The sequence below is a fragment of the Heloderma suspectum genome, chromosome 15, assembly GCF_057233095.1.
Source record: "Heloderma suspectum isolate Gila_16-S chromosome 15, 16-S_ref, whole genome shotgun sequence".
NCBI lineage: Eukaryota > Metazoa > Chordata > Lepidosauria > Squamata > Helodermatidae > Heloderma > Heloderma suspectum.
The window spans coordinates 3,221,898-3,236,386 of NC_139472.1; the positions used below are offsets into that span (position 1 = coordinate 3,221,898).

At 48.3% G+C, this 14,489-nt stretch overlaps 1 protein-coding gene across 2 annotated transcripts in view; it reads right to left on the reverse strand.

Annotated features, from left to right (window-relative positions):
• Positions 1-14,285, reverse strand: part of EMC1 (ER membrane protein complex subunit 1) — a 26,162-nt gene extending 11,877 nt beyond the window's left edge. Inside the window, exons 1-12 of one of the 2 annotated variants that reach the window (XM_084821754.1) lie at positions 13,626-13,854; positions 12,053-12,177; positions 10,118-10,183; positions 9,842-9,935; positions 9,603-9,731; positions 8,962-9,088; positions 6,738-6,887; positions 5,272-5,439; positions 3,208-3,279; positions 2,544-2,603; positions 1,664-1,786; positions 824-920 (exon numbers count right to left, since the gene is read on the reverse strand). In XM_084821754.1, the coding sequence (XP_084677880.1) occupies positions 824-920; positions 1,664-1,786; positions 2,544-2,603; positions 3,208-3,279; positions 5,272-5,439; positions 6,738-6,887; positions 8,962-9,088; positions 9,603-9,731; positions 9,842-9,935; positions 10,118-10,183; positions 12,053-12,177; positions 13,626-13,807 (1,393 nt within the window). In that variant the 5' untranslated portion in view covers positions 13,808-13,854. Of the gene's footprint in view, positions 1-823; positions 921-1,663; positions 1,787-2,543; positions 2,604-3,207; positions 3,280-5,271; positions 5,440-6,737; positions 6,888-8,961; positions 9,089-9,602; positions 9,732-9,841; positions 9,936-10,117; positions 10,184-12,052; positions 12,178-13,625 lie in introns of both variants that reach the window. The other variant, XM_084821755.1, reaches the window with a different exon arrangement.
• Positions 14,286-14,489: the final 204 nt, after the last annotated feature.

Consider the following 14,489-nt stretch of genomic DNA (forward strand, 5'->3'; position numbering starts at 1 on the left):
GCACAATCCTATGCATGTTTAGACAGGAAGAAGTCCTACAACTCCCAGCATTCCGTTGGACTGCTACTCCCACCATTCCCAGCAAGCACAGTCTTTGGCCATGCTGAGTGGGAATGATGGGAGTTGCAGTCCAACACGTCTGGAGGGCATCAGATTGGGGAAGGCTGCACAAGGCAAATACAAATAAACACATTAAAATAACAATTTCATCATCATCAGTTGAAAGATAGGCTTTGGTGGAAGCATTAAGACAGCGGTGTTGAACCTCTTTCAGCCCAAGGACTGAGGTCTGTTTCAGAGAAGCTCTCAGGGGCCACATTCCAGTGGCGGGCGTGGCCGATGGCAAAAGGGGCAGGACTGAAATACCTAAAGTACCAGCCTAATCTAGCTTAAAGCTCTTCCTGCCAGTAGCTAAAGTTTAGCAGAGGCATGCTGACCTTTCAGAATGGGGGAAAACTGCAAAAAAGCCAGGAAACCACAAAACACTCAGTATTTGGAAGAAAAGGGGTGGAGACAGGGGAAAAAGGGGTCAACTTTTGGGGACCCCTGAGGGCTGGATTTAGCCCCGGCCTAAGGTTCTGTGTCCCAGCATTCAGCTTTCTTACAGCTCAGGTTTCTTGGACTGCAAACACATCCAGCCTATTCAAAATTCATCCGAAAGAACAAGAGAAGCGTCCAGCAATGTCTTTCACCAGATGACAGGGACTTCTCAATTTGCATCTTCAGCCATTTGCAAAGGCAGTTCACAATCATCCACTTGGCGAAAGGGAAAGCATCCTGGCAGGGAAGGGTCTGAAGCCGAGCTACACAGTCACAGACTCACCTGGCTGCTGAAGAAACAGGAGCATATGATCTGCTGTTTGCACCAGAGCCCTGTAGCCCACCGAGTCATCTTTCTTCAAAAAGACCTGGATATACAGCTGTAAAGGAAGAGGGAGATGTACGACTTGTCAGATCAGGATATCATCCACTTGCAAGGTCCAAAAGGGAGTTCAAGTTTACAGTGTTCTTAAATTAGCCAATGGTAGAATTGACTATACGCTCAGAATTTTTGTTTTTAGTCTTGCACTACTATAACAATCTCAAGTAACCTTGGCATTGAAACACCCTTTGATCCTTTAATAAATTTAATGACACACATAAATACTGTGGTCCAGTTCAGATGTACAATGGTCCACGTCAGCAGCCTCTGACTCATGCGCTTCCACACGTACCCCTTCCGGCACAGCCACGAGGCAGAGATCGGAAGCATTTGCTTCCATAGGTTGTCATTATCTCCAAAGCAGGACAACCTGTGGTTAGTTTTAACTTTGGTTTGTCCAGACAAGCCAACTTCAAACCACTGTTAGAGATCCTGGCTTGTTTGGACAAACCATAGCTAAAACTAACCACAGTTTGTCCTGGTTCAGACATAACGACAAGCCACCGATAGTTGATGCTGGGAGCAAATGCTTCTGATCTCCTCCTTCCAACCACCCGAGTGGGGAAGGGGCACAGGACAGGGATGACTGGAGCTGTAGTCCAGCCCATCTGGTTCATAGGCCAGAATAATTTATAAGCTTGATGGAATAATCTATCAGTTTAAAGGGTGCAGGCCTGATTCCTGCAGATCTGCTGGGGTCTCCTCATGCTGAACAGGTCAAGAGAGCCCCCACCCACTTACCTGCTCAGGCCTGGTGCTGCTTTTCTCCAAGGTAAATGAGATGGTGGTATCCAGCAGTCGCTGCCCGGTTTCAGCCAAGTACAAGTTAATTGCATAGGACTGGTTGTGGCAGGATAAGGACTCCTGTAGGGTTGTTGAGAGAAAATAAAAACAGGAGTAGGATTTATAAATCAGGCCACCTCTGTGCTTGAATATTTTACCCTGAGCAAAACAACAGCCATTTTTGCTCAAGGCAGGAAGATGGCTGCGTGGGGGAGAAAGGCGTTTAAATCCTAGCACTGCCAACCACCTGCTTCTTCAGCAAGGCAAATGTCCAGACCAGACGTAATCGGAAACTGTAATCAAAGGCTGTTATGCTCTCCTCATTTCTCCTCCTTTGCACATGAGGAGAGGAGAACAGAAAGCTGCTTTTTCATAGCTCCCATTATATCCTAACCCTGGAAACTGTGGTTTCTAACAACTGTGGTTAGTTACCAAACCAGGATATCAAAGCATGGCTTGATCCTGGTTTGTTTCAGCTAAACACAGTGAGAACACACTGCAGTTCCCCCAGTCAGGATGTAACAGGGAACTGTGCTTAGTTCTAAAGTGAAAGTGGAGAGTTGGCTCTAAATCATGGCTTTGTTTTATAAATCATAGTTTGTTTGTTTTTTGTTTACAAACCATAGTTTGTTTGGTTTTACAAACCATGGTTTAGCATGATGTCTGAATGCAGCCAGTGCCACCATCAGGCTCACATGTGCAATACCATAAGTAAATGTGGCGACCAGGTCTAAAGGTGACTGTGCGATACTACTTCCTGTATTTTAGGAGATATCTGTCTCTAAACCTGACAAGGCCTATTACTAGAAGCAAGCAGAGTGCCTCATCTTTCCCGTACTTGCTTAGAGGTTTGTCCAAACAAGCTGGCAGACTGGGGGTCATCACGGGGCTCTGGTTTCTGCAAAGAACACAAGATAGAGCATGGGGTCATGCATCTGACAGTTTGGATGTTTCAGTGATATGAACATCCAGGTGCTGGACAGACATAGTGTAGCATAGTAGAAACTGAGCTACAAATCAAAGTCCGCAGTTCAAATCTTGCCTGCTATAAATTCACCACATGGCCTTGGACAAGCTATTCATTTTCAGTCTCCCTATCTGCAAAACGGGGATAATACATGCCTATTTTCCCATGAGCTGGCAAACAAACCAAGAAGTCTTCAATTAACTATAGTTTCGTGTTTTGTCTGAACCAGGAAAGTATGGTTATCAGCTTTGGAACAAACCAGAATATTAAGCCAACTTCAAACCATGGTTTAATATCCTGGCTTGTTCCAAAGCTGTTAACCCTAGTTTCCAGGTTCGGACAAAAGAGAAAACTATATAGTTAATGGAAGATGTCCTGGAACGGACCATGCATGCAGGCAAAAGTTTTGTTCTTGCCTGAACACAGTCAATGTAAGAGCAGCACAACTAAAACCAGGAACTCCAAATGAGATCAGGTGCATTTCAAACACACACTGGGCTGCAAATTTCACCAGGCATGACATGCTTGTACTTACCACTTCACCCTTGCAGGTGAGGACCGCAGCTACAGTCTTCTCGTTGGTGGTTGCAAAGGTCACTAGACCAGCCTGGGAAAACACAACGTGGAGAGAGAATGAGGGGAAAAAAATACTTTGCAGGAAACTGGACACAGGATGTTGGGCAGCGTGGAGTTAGCCTCCAAATAAAGCTTCCCCCTGGATGACGCAGGCCTAGTTGACACACAGAACAGCTGTGGCGGCAATCCTGTGTCTGGACTGCACCACTTCAAAGCTGCAGGTGGCAGTAGCGGGCAGGCAGTGGAAGCTGGTGGCGCCGATGTAAGTTGGGCAGTGAATCTGCTCTGGGTTTCAATCAGAATCAATCAGACCTCTGAAGGAGTTATCCAAGGCGCAACCGTGAATCCACTCCAGTTTTCAGTCAGAACTCTGAAGGAGCTATCCAAGGTGCTTCACACTTTGGAGAGCTCTTTTAGAGTTCTGACTGAAGCCCGGAGCGGTTCACCACCCCACTGACATCAGAGCCACTAGCTTCCACTGTGGGTAGGAACTGTGTGGAATTTATTTATTTATTTATTATTGCATTTATACCCCGCCTTTTTTCCTCTTGCAAGGAACCCAAGGTGGCTTACATTATCCTCCTCTCCATTGTATCCTCACAACAACAACCCTGTGAGGTAGGTTGAGCTGAGAGTCTGTGACTGGCCCGAAGTCACCCAGTGAGCTTCCATGGCCAAGCGGGGACTAGAACCCGGATCTCCCGGCTCCCAGTCCATCACTCTTGCCACTACACTACACTGGCTCTGTAATCCATCCAGTCTACATTTTGCAGATTGTCAGGCACCTTTCGTTCTGTCATCCTCTCATCGACAGAATCGGATTATTTTTTCGTCTCCGAATTTGCGCAAATTTGGCTTGTCACGATGTGTGAATCCAACCATGCTAACAAACCATGGCTTGTTAACTACAAACAACCCATAAAGAGAACCCACTGTTTGTTGCTGGGTTGTGAACTGTGGGTTGTGAACTGTGGGTTGTTCATGGTGAACAAATCATGGTTTCTTATCACAGCTGGGTTCAGATACCACGATAACCCATGTTTCAACAACAACCCACAGTTTAATGTCAACCCACGCTCTACCCAAGTGTGAGTTATCATGCTATCTGAACCCAGACAATAACGTGTGGTGAGCGCAGTCAGACACTCCCTTTACATACGGAGCTTGCCACTGATTCCTCTAACCCTGTATTGTCTGCTTTGATTGGCAGTCTTCAAGGGTCTCAGACAAAGAAGGCATTTTCCCAACCCTACTGTGTTCAAGATGCCTTTGAGGGGGGGTGTCAATTTTTATTTTTCCCCCCCAACCCCTTACATGCGATAATCCAGGCATATAAAAAATTATAATAAGTTAAGGCAGAAAAATATAGAATACATTGTTCACATAAACCAGAGAGGCCGATATGCTACAGGCAAAGTGCTATGAAGTTGAGTATTGCCAACATACATAATAAATTAATACCAATCCATAGTAAATGTATCCTGTTTCCTACTTGCTTTTGCCATTCATTAGCTTCTCTGTTAAGGCAATTTTCCAAACCCAGGCCCACCAAGTGTCTAGTGAGACTCCTCTTAAGTCCTTCCAAAATTGAGCAATAACCAGTCCGGCTGCCGCCAACAGAAATCCAGCCAATGGCTTAAAGGAACAATTTCTATTATTTCCCCAAAACACTCCTAAGAGTGCCAACTCAGGTGTTCTCTCCAACTGCTGCCCAAGTATCTCATCCATTTTACCAAAGGCTGCAGTCCAAAACTTTGCCACGTTTACACAGGGCCGCCACATATGCTGGCTTGATCCTGGTGCCTTGCAGCCCCTGCAGCACCATCTCCTTTTTAACAGGAGATCCCAGATAGTGAGCCGGGGACCTTCCGCATCCAAAGCGTGCGCTGCGCCACATCTTCTGACTGCTCATCTCTACAACCTGGCTCACCGTCCTGGGGGATGCTGGCCTTTACCGGGCAAGCCATCGAGGCAGCAACAGCCCTTCTCCCTTGTTTCAACACACACACCCCTTTCCCATTACCTGTGGGAAGTCCCGGAGCAGGCTCAGAACACCATTCCGAAACTGCAACAAGGCGAAGTGGCTCGGGGCCAGCTGCAGGAAGAACTGGGCCCGGGAAGCGCCAGCGGGATTGGGCTGAGAGGGCAGCAAGCGGGGCTGGAAACCGTCGGCAAATTCCAGGCTGAGGGCCTGTGGAGGAAAAGGAAAAAAGAAAGGCAGATCAAGTCAGCCAGGTGGGCCAAGGAGGCTCCCCCCGCCCTTGCACAGAGTCTGGGCAGAAATGGAGCCACATCTCCAGATTCTGAGCCCTGAAGTTTATGACACTTTTAAACACCAGGGGGACCAGGCGCCTGGGATTTCTCAAGCCTTGGCTCTTGGTGGAGACGGTGGGAGGGGCTACTCTGTTCTGTCCCTCTTCCTCCTCCATCTGCGCTGGAGCAGGAGCAACAATGGACACAGCAACTGTGTTGGGAACCTCAGCAGAGCCAGGCCTGGCTGTCCTCTTCCCCTCTGCGATACTCGATTTGAAAAGACAAGTGCAGACACACAGCGAGTCGCTCCTGTCGTAAGGTATTCAATTCCTTTTCTAATTCTTCCTAGCAAACACAGCACTGCTCTTTGGAACCCAAATAAAGATAGCGCTGGAGAGCAGCACTTTGCTTTGCAGCATGCCAGCCTCCCAGTTAAATAGTAATAATAATTTAAAAATAAAAACCAGGAGTGGCAGTGAACCTGGCAACCACCAAGACAGGTGTCCCACAGGCACCACATCAGAGACCCCAGCAATATACCTTCCTGGTCTGGACAGACGCTAACAGCCCTGAGTTAGGCCATGCCGAGAATCCTAGAATAGTAGGGTTTGAAGGGGCCTGTAAGACCCTCAAGATCAACCCCCTGCTCAATGCAGGAATCCAAGTCAGAGCATCCCCAACAGATGGCTGTCCAGCCTCGTCTTGAACACCTCCAGTGTGGGAGAGCCCACCACCTCCCTAGGTAATTGGTTCCATTGTCATATTGCTCTAACAGTCAGGAAGTTTTTCCTGATGTTCAGCCGGGATCTGGCTTCCTGTGACTTGCGCCCATGATTCCGTGTCCTGCACTCTGGGAGGATCGAGAAGAGATCCCGGCCTTCCTCTCTGTGACAGCCTTTCAAGTACTTGAAGAGCGCTATCCTATCTCCCCTCAGTCTTCTCTTCTCAAGGCTAAACATGCCCAGTTCTTTCAGTCTCTCTTCATCGGGCTTTGTTTCCAGTCCCCAATCATCTTTGTTGCCCTCCTCTGAACCCTCTCCAGTTTGTCTGCATCCTTCTTAAAGTGTGGTGACCAGAACTGGACACAGTACTCCAGATGAAACCTAACCAGTGCTGAGTAGAGGGGAACTAGTACTTCCCGGGATTTGGAAGCTATGCTTCTATTAATGCAGCCCAAAAGAGCATTCAAAACCCTCTGGGTTGCCTTGAGCATCCGCCTCTTTCTGGACCTCTCACCTGCAGTGGAACCTGCTTTGCCTCTTCCTCAGCACCCAGAGACAAGGTGTAGAGTGAGTGGGTGGGCCCGTCTGCACACACCAGCATGCCCTCTCCTACCACGCCGCAAGCCCCGTTCAGGTTCCGCACCCAGGGGGCCGCCACCCTGACCTGCAGAGAGAGAAATGCTGAGGAACTGGAGTCACCCCCAAAGTGTTTGGCAGCTCCCATTTCCACTGTGCATGCTACACCCACCCAGAAGAGATCAATCGCTTTCGAATTCAGGATGATGTCTGTGGCAAAACCGCCCTGTGGTTTTATTTATTTAAACATAGTGTTAAAGGTTTATAGCTTCTCCAGACATTGTAGGTTGCCTGATGGGTGGGTGAGAATGTATGGAATGGTGTAAGTGGCTGAGCAACTGGGGCCATGTGATTGGTCAGTGAGAATGCTGATAGGAGGGAGTGCTGGAGTGAGTTAAAGTGGCTAAAAAGAGGCAGTTTGAGGATAGATGAGAGAGGAAGGGATTGGATCTCTTAGACAGAACATCTCCTGGGGATAAGGAGAGGTCGTTAGTAGTTTTAGGCCTTCGTTTAGCGTAGGTTAGGTTAAGAGAAATATTTAAAAGTTCGATCTGTGTAACAATCTAAATAGATTACTTTGATTCTTTTACATCGAGTCTGTACTGAAGTCTACATCATGCCACTTATACTTAACCTAGGGAGCAGTTAAAAAAGGGCACAACTCACACACACAATTATACTCCAGGAGAAAAAAAGTATAAGAAAGGTGGTAAAAGGTGGAAACCTGAGGTGGGTAGGAATGCCTAGGTGGAAGCAAAGAAGAAGCCCCCATCTTGAGGGACCATAGGCTGGGTGAAGAGAGGAGGGGTTTCAACACAATGTCATAGGGTCACCATCAAATTAAAAGAAAAAATTCTAAAAATCTGTTGTCTGTTTTAAAGCTCTTATCCTGACAAAGGCACTATGCCCTCAGATAGGTCCTCTGTGGTTATAACTTCACTGTAATGTACGTTCCATTTATACTTTCGTTTAAAAGGATCTACAGCCTGGAGCAATCACAGTTCATTGCTCTAGAACAAGGCTGTTGCTCAATTAAGAGTGCAATCCTATGCATGTTTAGACAGAAAAAGTCTACAATTCCTAGCATTCCCCAGCCAGCACCCAGCCAGAACGCTGGGAGTTGCAGACTTTTTTCTGTCTAAACATGTATAGGATTGTGCCCTAAAGAAACGTTACAGGGTGATCATAAGCAAGTCCCGCTGACTTCAACTGAGCCCACTTGCTACTAAATAAGTTTACGATTGTAGCCTTCGAGTGCTTCTAGATGGAGGACTCCCAACACTACTAATCAGAAGGCATTGTGCAGCTATTCCATCTTTTCCTCCTTAACAGATTTTCTGTGTTAAGGAAAAAAGAAGGAAGACGCAATGGGAAAACACCAAAGGGTTACAGTTGGAAGATCATATCAAAAGTGGGTGTGTTGAGCTGAATGATGTTTTCACTCTGTTGTTGTTGTGTTTTTAATTGTGTTTTAATGTGTTTGCTTATTATTGTTTTAACCAGTGATTGTAAGCCGCCTTGAATGCCATTTTTGGTAGACAGGCGCGGTACAAATCAAATCAATAAATAAATCTGGACCCCTCATAAAATTCTGTGAATGAGGCTGGCTGGTGGTGCGATAAAAGCCTCCTCTGGAAGCACCCTCAGTCAGGCTAAAAGTCAGGTAATTAACTATCAGCACATTCACATGTATTTACATATAAGTAAACACAACAGTTCTGAAGCCAGAAGCATTTATCTTTCATTTTTAGTTGACACGCAGACATGTTGGGTATTCCTCCTGTGGGAGGGAGAATGTGGAATGCTCCTTTAAAGCTGGACTCATGGGCTGAGTATTTTCTTGAAGGAATACTTGTATTTTAAAAAATTAGAAAATGGCTTGCTGATTCATTAGGGACGTATTTCTTTTAGTTCCAATGGGGGCTGGACTCGATGGTCTTATAGGCCCCTTCCAACGCTACTATTCTATGATTCTATACTTGCGAGTAAGTCCACAGAGGACTGAAATTTTAAACTGGTAAATTCTCAAATGCCATCTTTGCTTCCTAACTACATTTCCTCCACCCAGTTAAATCTCAATAAAATCGCAACGTACAGCATTAATCCAGACTCGCACTGGGTTTGGAAAAGAAATCCCAACCAGAGCTAGGTTCATGCTCTACCTGTCTTGTAACTTCTCCATCCTCGACGCTGAAGGTGATGATGCTTAAGTGGCTCTGTGAAGCGACCCCAAGAACGTGTACCGCCCCCGTTCCATGCGAATATACCAGCTGATACTGGACTATCTCACTGGGAAGGAAAGTCAGAAGTTGGTTAACAGAGCCATCTGCTGGAAAGTTAGAGGCATTTCCCATAACCTATGTGTTCATCTCAAGCGGTACAGCCCAGGAACAAGTTCACCATTTTATCTGCCATTTACAATAATGAGTGTCTTTTTTGCTGGAGAGCAACACATTCTCTTAACTCCTTCCACACACCTCATGGTTCAATCAACAGGCATTTCATCTATCCACAGTTGCTCTCTCACAAGGCTAAAAAGCCCCAGATTTTGAAGTCTTTCTTGCTAAGACAAACAGCGATCTCCGCTGCTTCCCCTCCCAATACAGGGATAAGAGGTCACCATCCAAACAGCCGAAGTAATCTGCTGTTCAATCAGTCATTAATTTTGCCTCCGTTGCTACAGCCAAGTTCAAACAAGACACTGAACAGAACACAGCCACATTTATTTATGTATTTTATTTAAAATAATCGTAGGCCTCCTTCTGGCGAAAGACCCTCCGTAAGGACCATAGCAGTAGCCTACCTGTCTGGTAAATGCTCTACCCACTTCTGGTGACCGTTGGAGAGGTAGTGAAGGGACAGAGAGCTTTTCTTCAACACCGTCACATATTTCACGGCATCCTGCAGCCCCACCAAACTAGCCATCTGAAAACTTACGTTCAAAGAAAAAATATGTGATGAAAAAAAGACGTCGACTTACCCCAGAACATTACATACACACCAGTTCCCCATTGCCCTCTTTCACATCCCAAGAACGCTCACCTGCCTGCGTCCATTGAAATTTCCCAGTTCAAGCCTCCAATGTTGGTCTCCCAGGAGCGCAGGATGCGGCCCCCATTGGAAACAGTGATGGCATCTTTGGATCGGGGGTGGGGGGTGGGGGAGGACAAAACAGCTGTTAAGTTGTAACACCCACAAGTACTTATTTACAAATTTGTTGGTGGAAACAAGAGATGGTTACGAAGTATTAGAGCAGGCACTTAGAACTTTTTCTAGCAGTCATCAATAATGCAGACGGGACACAAATGCTTCGCTCACCTTGCCCGTGGATCAGCATAGCGTCTACTGCCCCTTCAGAGGTTCCTTTGTCCACATGGCGCCACACTTAAAAAGAACCAGGAGTCAGATGAATATAGGAAGCTGTCCAGGAGTCCCCAGAGGGCCACACCCCCTTGTCCTGGCCCCAAATCCTGGCTCTTTTTTTACCACCACTCATTCCAAAAGATCGAAACGCCTCTACTAAGTTCCTGGCAGTAAGAGCTTGAAGCTAAAACAGGCTGGTATTTCTGGTATTTGGCCCCATCTCCCTTTTGTCTTCAGTCCCACCCATCACTGGGGCCAAAGCCAATAGGGAGGGGCCGTAGATCGGTGGTAGAGGCCCTGCTTTGATGCAGAAGGTCCCTGGTTCAATCCCTGGCATCTCCAGTTAGGGCAGGAAACCCTGGGGAGCCGCTGCTGCCGGTCAGTGTCGACAATACTGGGCTAGATGGACCAAGCGTTTGACTCAGTATAAGGAAGCTTCCGATGTTCCTAGGAAGCTGCCTTATACAAGGGAGAGTAAACACAAACTCTTGCAACAGATGTCATCAGGAGAGGGGCAGCCAGTTCGGGGGGGGGGGGGGGCAGGTCTAGCCTGCACAGTCCCGAGAACTCCCCTAGAGAGTCAGATCATTGGTTCATCTAACCCACTATCAGTCACTCTCCGAGGGCTCAGCCAGAAGGCTTCCTCCGGTACCTGCGGACTAGGAGCCTTCCAACTGGAGATGCCAGAGGATTGAACCTGGACATCCTTCATGCAAAGGACGGGCTTGACGACTGAGCTTTTGACCCTCCCCTAACAGAACTGCCCACTCATACCACTGGCTCAGTTAAGCCAGTATTCGCTACTCTGCCTGGCAGTGGCATTCCAGCCTCTCAGACAGAAGGGTTCCTTTCCCGGCCTTGTTCCGTGATCCTGTTGACTGGAGATGCCAGGGGCCTTCTACATGCAGTGCATATGCTCGACCGCTAAGCTAGGGGCCAGTCTAATGCAGAATTTTATTATCCTGAATGAGGCCATTAGCCCAGTACCACCTACTCTGACAGGGAGCAGTTCTCCAGCATCTTAAACACAGATTTTTCCTCACTCTTCCCCTGGGCAAGCTTTTAACTGGAGATACCCAAGAGATCCTCCCTGCAAAGCAGGCACTCAACTGCAGAGCTACAGCTCCTCCCAAATAATGACAAGCTACCAATCCATCTAGCAGTGTCTGCAAGGAAGGCAATGGCTTTTCCAGAGTCCCAGGCAAGGAGCTTTCCAAGTCCTGCTGTCCATGGGGCCCTTTAGCGGGGACCTGGACCCGGATCCCCTCTATTTTCACTGTTGGGGGTTGGACTCGATGGCCTTGTAGGCTCCTTCCAACCCCACTATTCTATGATGCTATTCTATTATTCAGGCCATGAGTGCCAACTCTTATGTAGCCAAAATGGCATAAGCCACATTCAAGTGGGAGGTATCAGCAAGTTTGGAAAAGGCCACAGTTTGCAAAAATATAGACAAAATATCTTAAATTTTTAGAATAAAGGCCCTAAAGGGATGGAAACCACCCGAAATAGCCTGATGAATAGCCCCGCAACAGTCAGTCACGGAATTCCGATCGACTGTTGCGGGGCGGGGATGGTGGAATGAATGGCTGGAACCCTGAACAGAAATACTCCATGCTGCAACCTTTTTGCTGTAGATCCTTCTTGTATACATATGAAGTTGCCTTAGGGCACAATCCTATGCATTTTTAGACAGAAGAAGCCCTAAAATGCTCAGCATTCCCCAGTCAGGATTCTCTGCCTAAAAATGCATAGGATTGAGCCCTCAGACCGAGTCAGAACCAGAAGCAACTTCAACGTGTGCCTCTCCTGCTCATACGCAGATTGTCACCAATGTATCCAGCAGTGCAAACGATTCAAACAGGCCAGCCCCCCAAACCAGACACTCACAGATGTCTCCTGTCCTGGAATTCAAAGCAGCCATCACATTCTTCTCCGTGGCCACAATGAGTTTCTTGGAGCCCTGGGAGGATTCCAAGGAAGCAAACTTGAGTTTGCCCACATACTGCTGCCTCCTAGTAGAGAACACAAAAAGAACCACACCCCATGTGATGTTCCACTCTGTGGCATTTGTGTCAATTAGATAACTGGGACCAGGGGGGAAAAGTAAAAATGTTATCTGTGTGAGTGTATATGATTACACCAATGGTGGGCAAACTTCAGGCTTGTAGGATCTACTTTGTTTTTTACTAGAACCCAATGATCCACCAGTCAGAGCCTGGTGCAAAAGACTTACACTTGGAATTAAAGAATTTTGAGCTGAGGAATTTGTTCTGAGTATCAGAACCGCACTTACCACCCCACCATGAAAAACTCTGCTTGTGGTTACCTCAACTATTTTCCCCTTCATTTCAACAGCCTAATTTTGGAATTTTGTTGCTGCTGCTGCTGTTAAACATTTGGAAGTCAGGCACCCAGCACCCCTAACGTACTGCAAATCACCCAGAGATATATAAAGAATCCAGATCTACCTTCTGCCCACCCCTGGATTACACATAAAAACAGAAACACCCCAAGTAAATGCCATGCAGGGGCTTCTGGGAGTTGAAGTCCAAAGCACCTGGAGATCTAATTTCTGCCCACCCCGACCTACAATATTTATTTATTTATTTATTCATTCATTCATTCACTCATTTCATTTCTATACCGCCCAATAGCCGAAGCTCTCTGGGCGGTTCACAAAAATTAAATCCAAGCAACACACAATAAAACAATTTAAAATATACAGAACATTAAAACCACAACATAACAATACAACCACAATAAAACCTTACAATATGGTGTAAAGTAGGTATGAGCAGAAGGTAGAGCTCCAGATGTTTGGGACGTCTAACTCCCAGAAGCCCCTGCCAGCGTGGCCAATGGTCAGGAATGCTGGGAATTGCAATCTAAAACATCTGGAGGGTATGAGTTTGGGGAAGGCTCCCCTAAACCAGAGGTAGGCAGAAGGCAGATCTCCAGATGTTTTGGACTTCAACTCCCAGAAGCCCCTGCTAGCACAGTCAATTGTCAGGAACGGTGGGAATTGAAGTTCAAAACTTCTGGAGCTCTACCTTCTGCCACTTCCTACTCTAAAGCAGCCTCCTTCAATTTGGTGGCCTCCAGAGGTTTTGAACTACAATTCCCATCCTCTCTGACCCTTGGCCATGCTGGCTGGGGGTGATGGCCACTGAAGCCCAAAACATCTGGAGATCTTTCTTCTGCCCACCCACTACATTGCTGCTCCACGAGTTCGCCTAATCCGCCTTTCCCCAACCTGTGGTGCCTCCAGATGTTCTGGACTCCAACTCCCATCAGCGGGGCTGGCTGGGGCTGATGGGGGAGGCAGTCCAAGACCTCTGGGCGGCACCCAGGCTAACCCCTCAAGCTGGTGGCTGCTCTCCCCACTTCTCGCAGCGGGGAGTTCCGCAGGTTGATCGCGCCCAGCCCAGCCCGGCCGGAGGCAGGCGGGCCCGTCCCTCACCAGTCGAACTTGCCCACTTGGTCCTCGTACACGGCGCCCGCCGGGGGAGGCGCGAGAAGGGGCAGCAGCCGGAGAAAAAGCAACGCTCCCCAGGGCGCCGCCATGACAGCCGGGAAGATGGCGGACCGGGAGGCCGCCACGATCCCATCAGGCACCGCGCGACCATAGAGGTCGCGGCCCATCGAGAGCCGCCTCCCACCTCATCGAGCTACAATTAGGGCGGAGCGGCCACCCTGCGAGTCGGAGTCGGAACTTCCGAGTCCCTTTGAGGCCTGGACTACCCTACTATGCCCGCCTGGGAATCGGCCTCATTACACTTAAAATAATAATAATTAAAAATGTGGCGATACAACACGCGATACCCCCATGCTGCAGGTTCGGGGCTAGGAGGGAAGGCTGCGGCTGGCGGGGAGGGCGAGGTTGACGACAGCCCCGCAATGTAGCCCACTCAGAGGCAACTTCACCAGCGGGGGGGAAACCTCAGTTACAGGATATTAGATTTGGGGCGGATTAGGAACGTATTAATTAATCAGCGTGCAGGCGCGCCAGGGTGCCAAAGACCATTACTAGGGCAGCGAGGGCTGCGTGCGCGCACGCCTCCGCAACGCAGTCTCTCTATGTGTCGCTGCCGTCCCGTCAGGCGCCGCGCAAAGCGACCCCGGGGCCCTGTCTCTGCCGCGGGCGCTCAAGCGCGCGAGGGCCCCCGCAAGCGCGCCCCTGGGGCTGTCTACGCTTATCGCCTGAATGGAAGAAACCCCGATTTCCTCCTCCTTCCGCCCGTGCAAAATCGCGGATCGAGGCAGGGGAGAGCGGCCGAGCGGGGCCCCGCAGGGTCGCGGAGGAGGGAGGGCTCTGCCCGTCCGC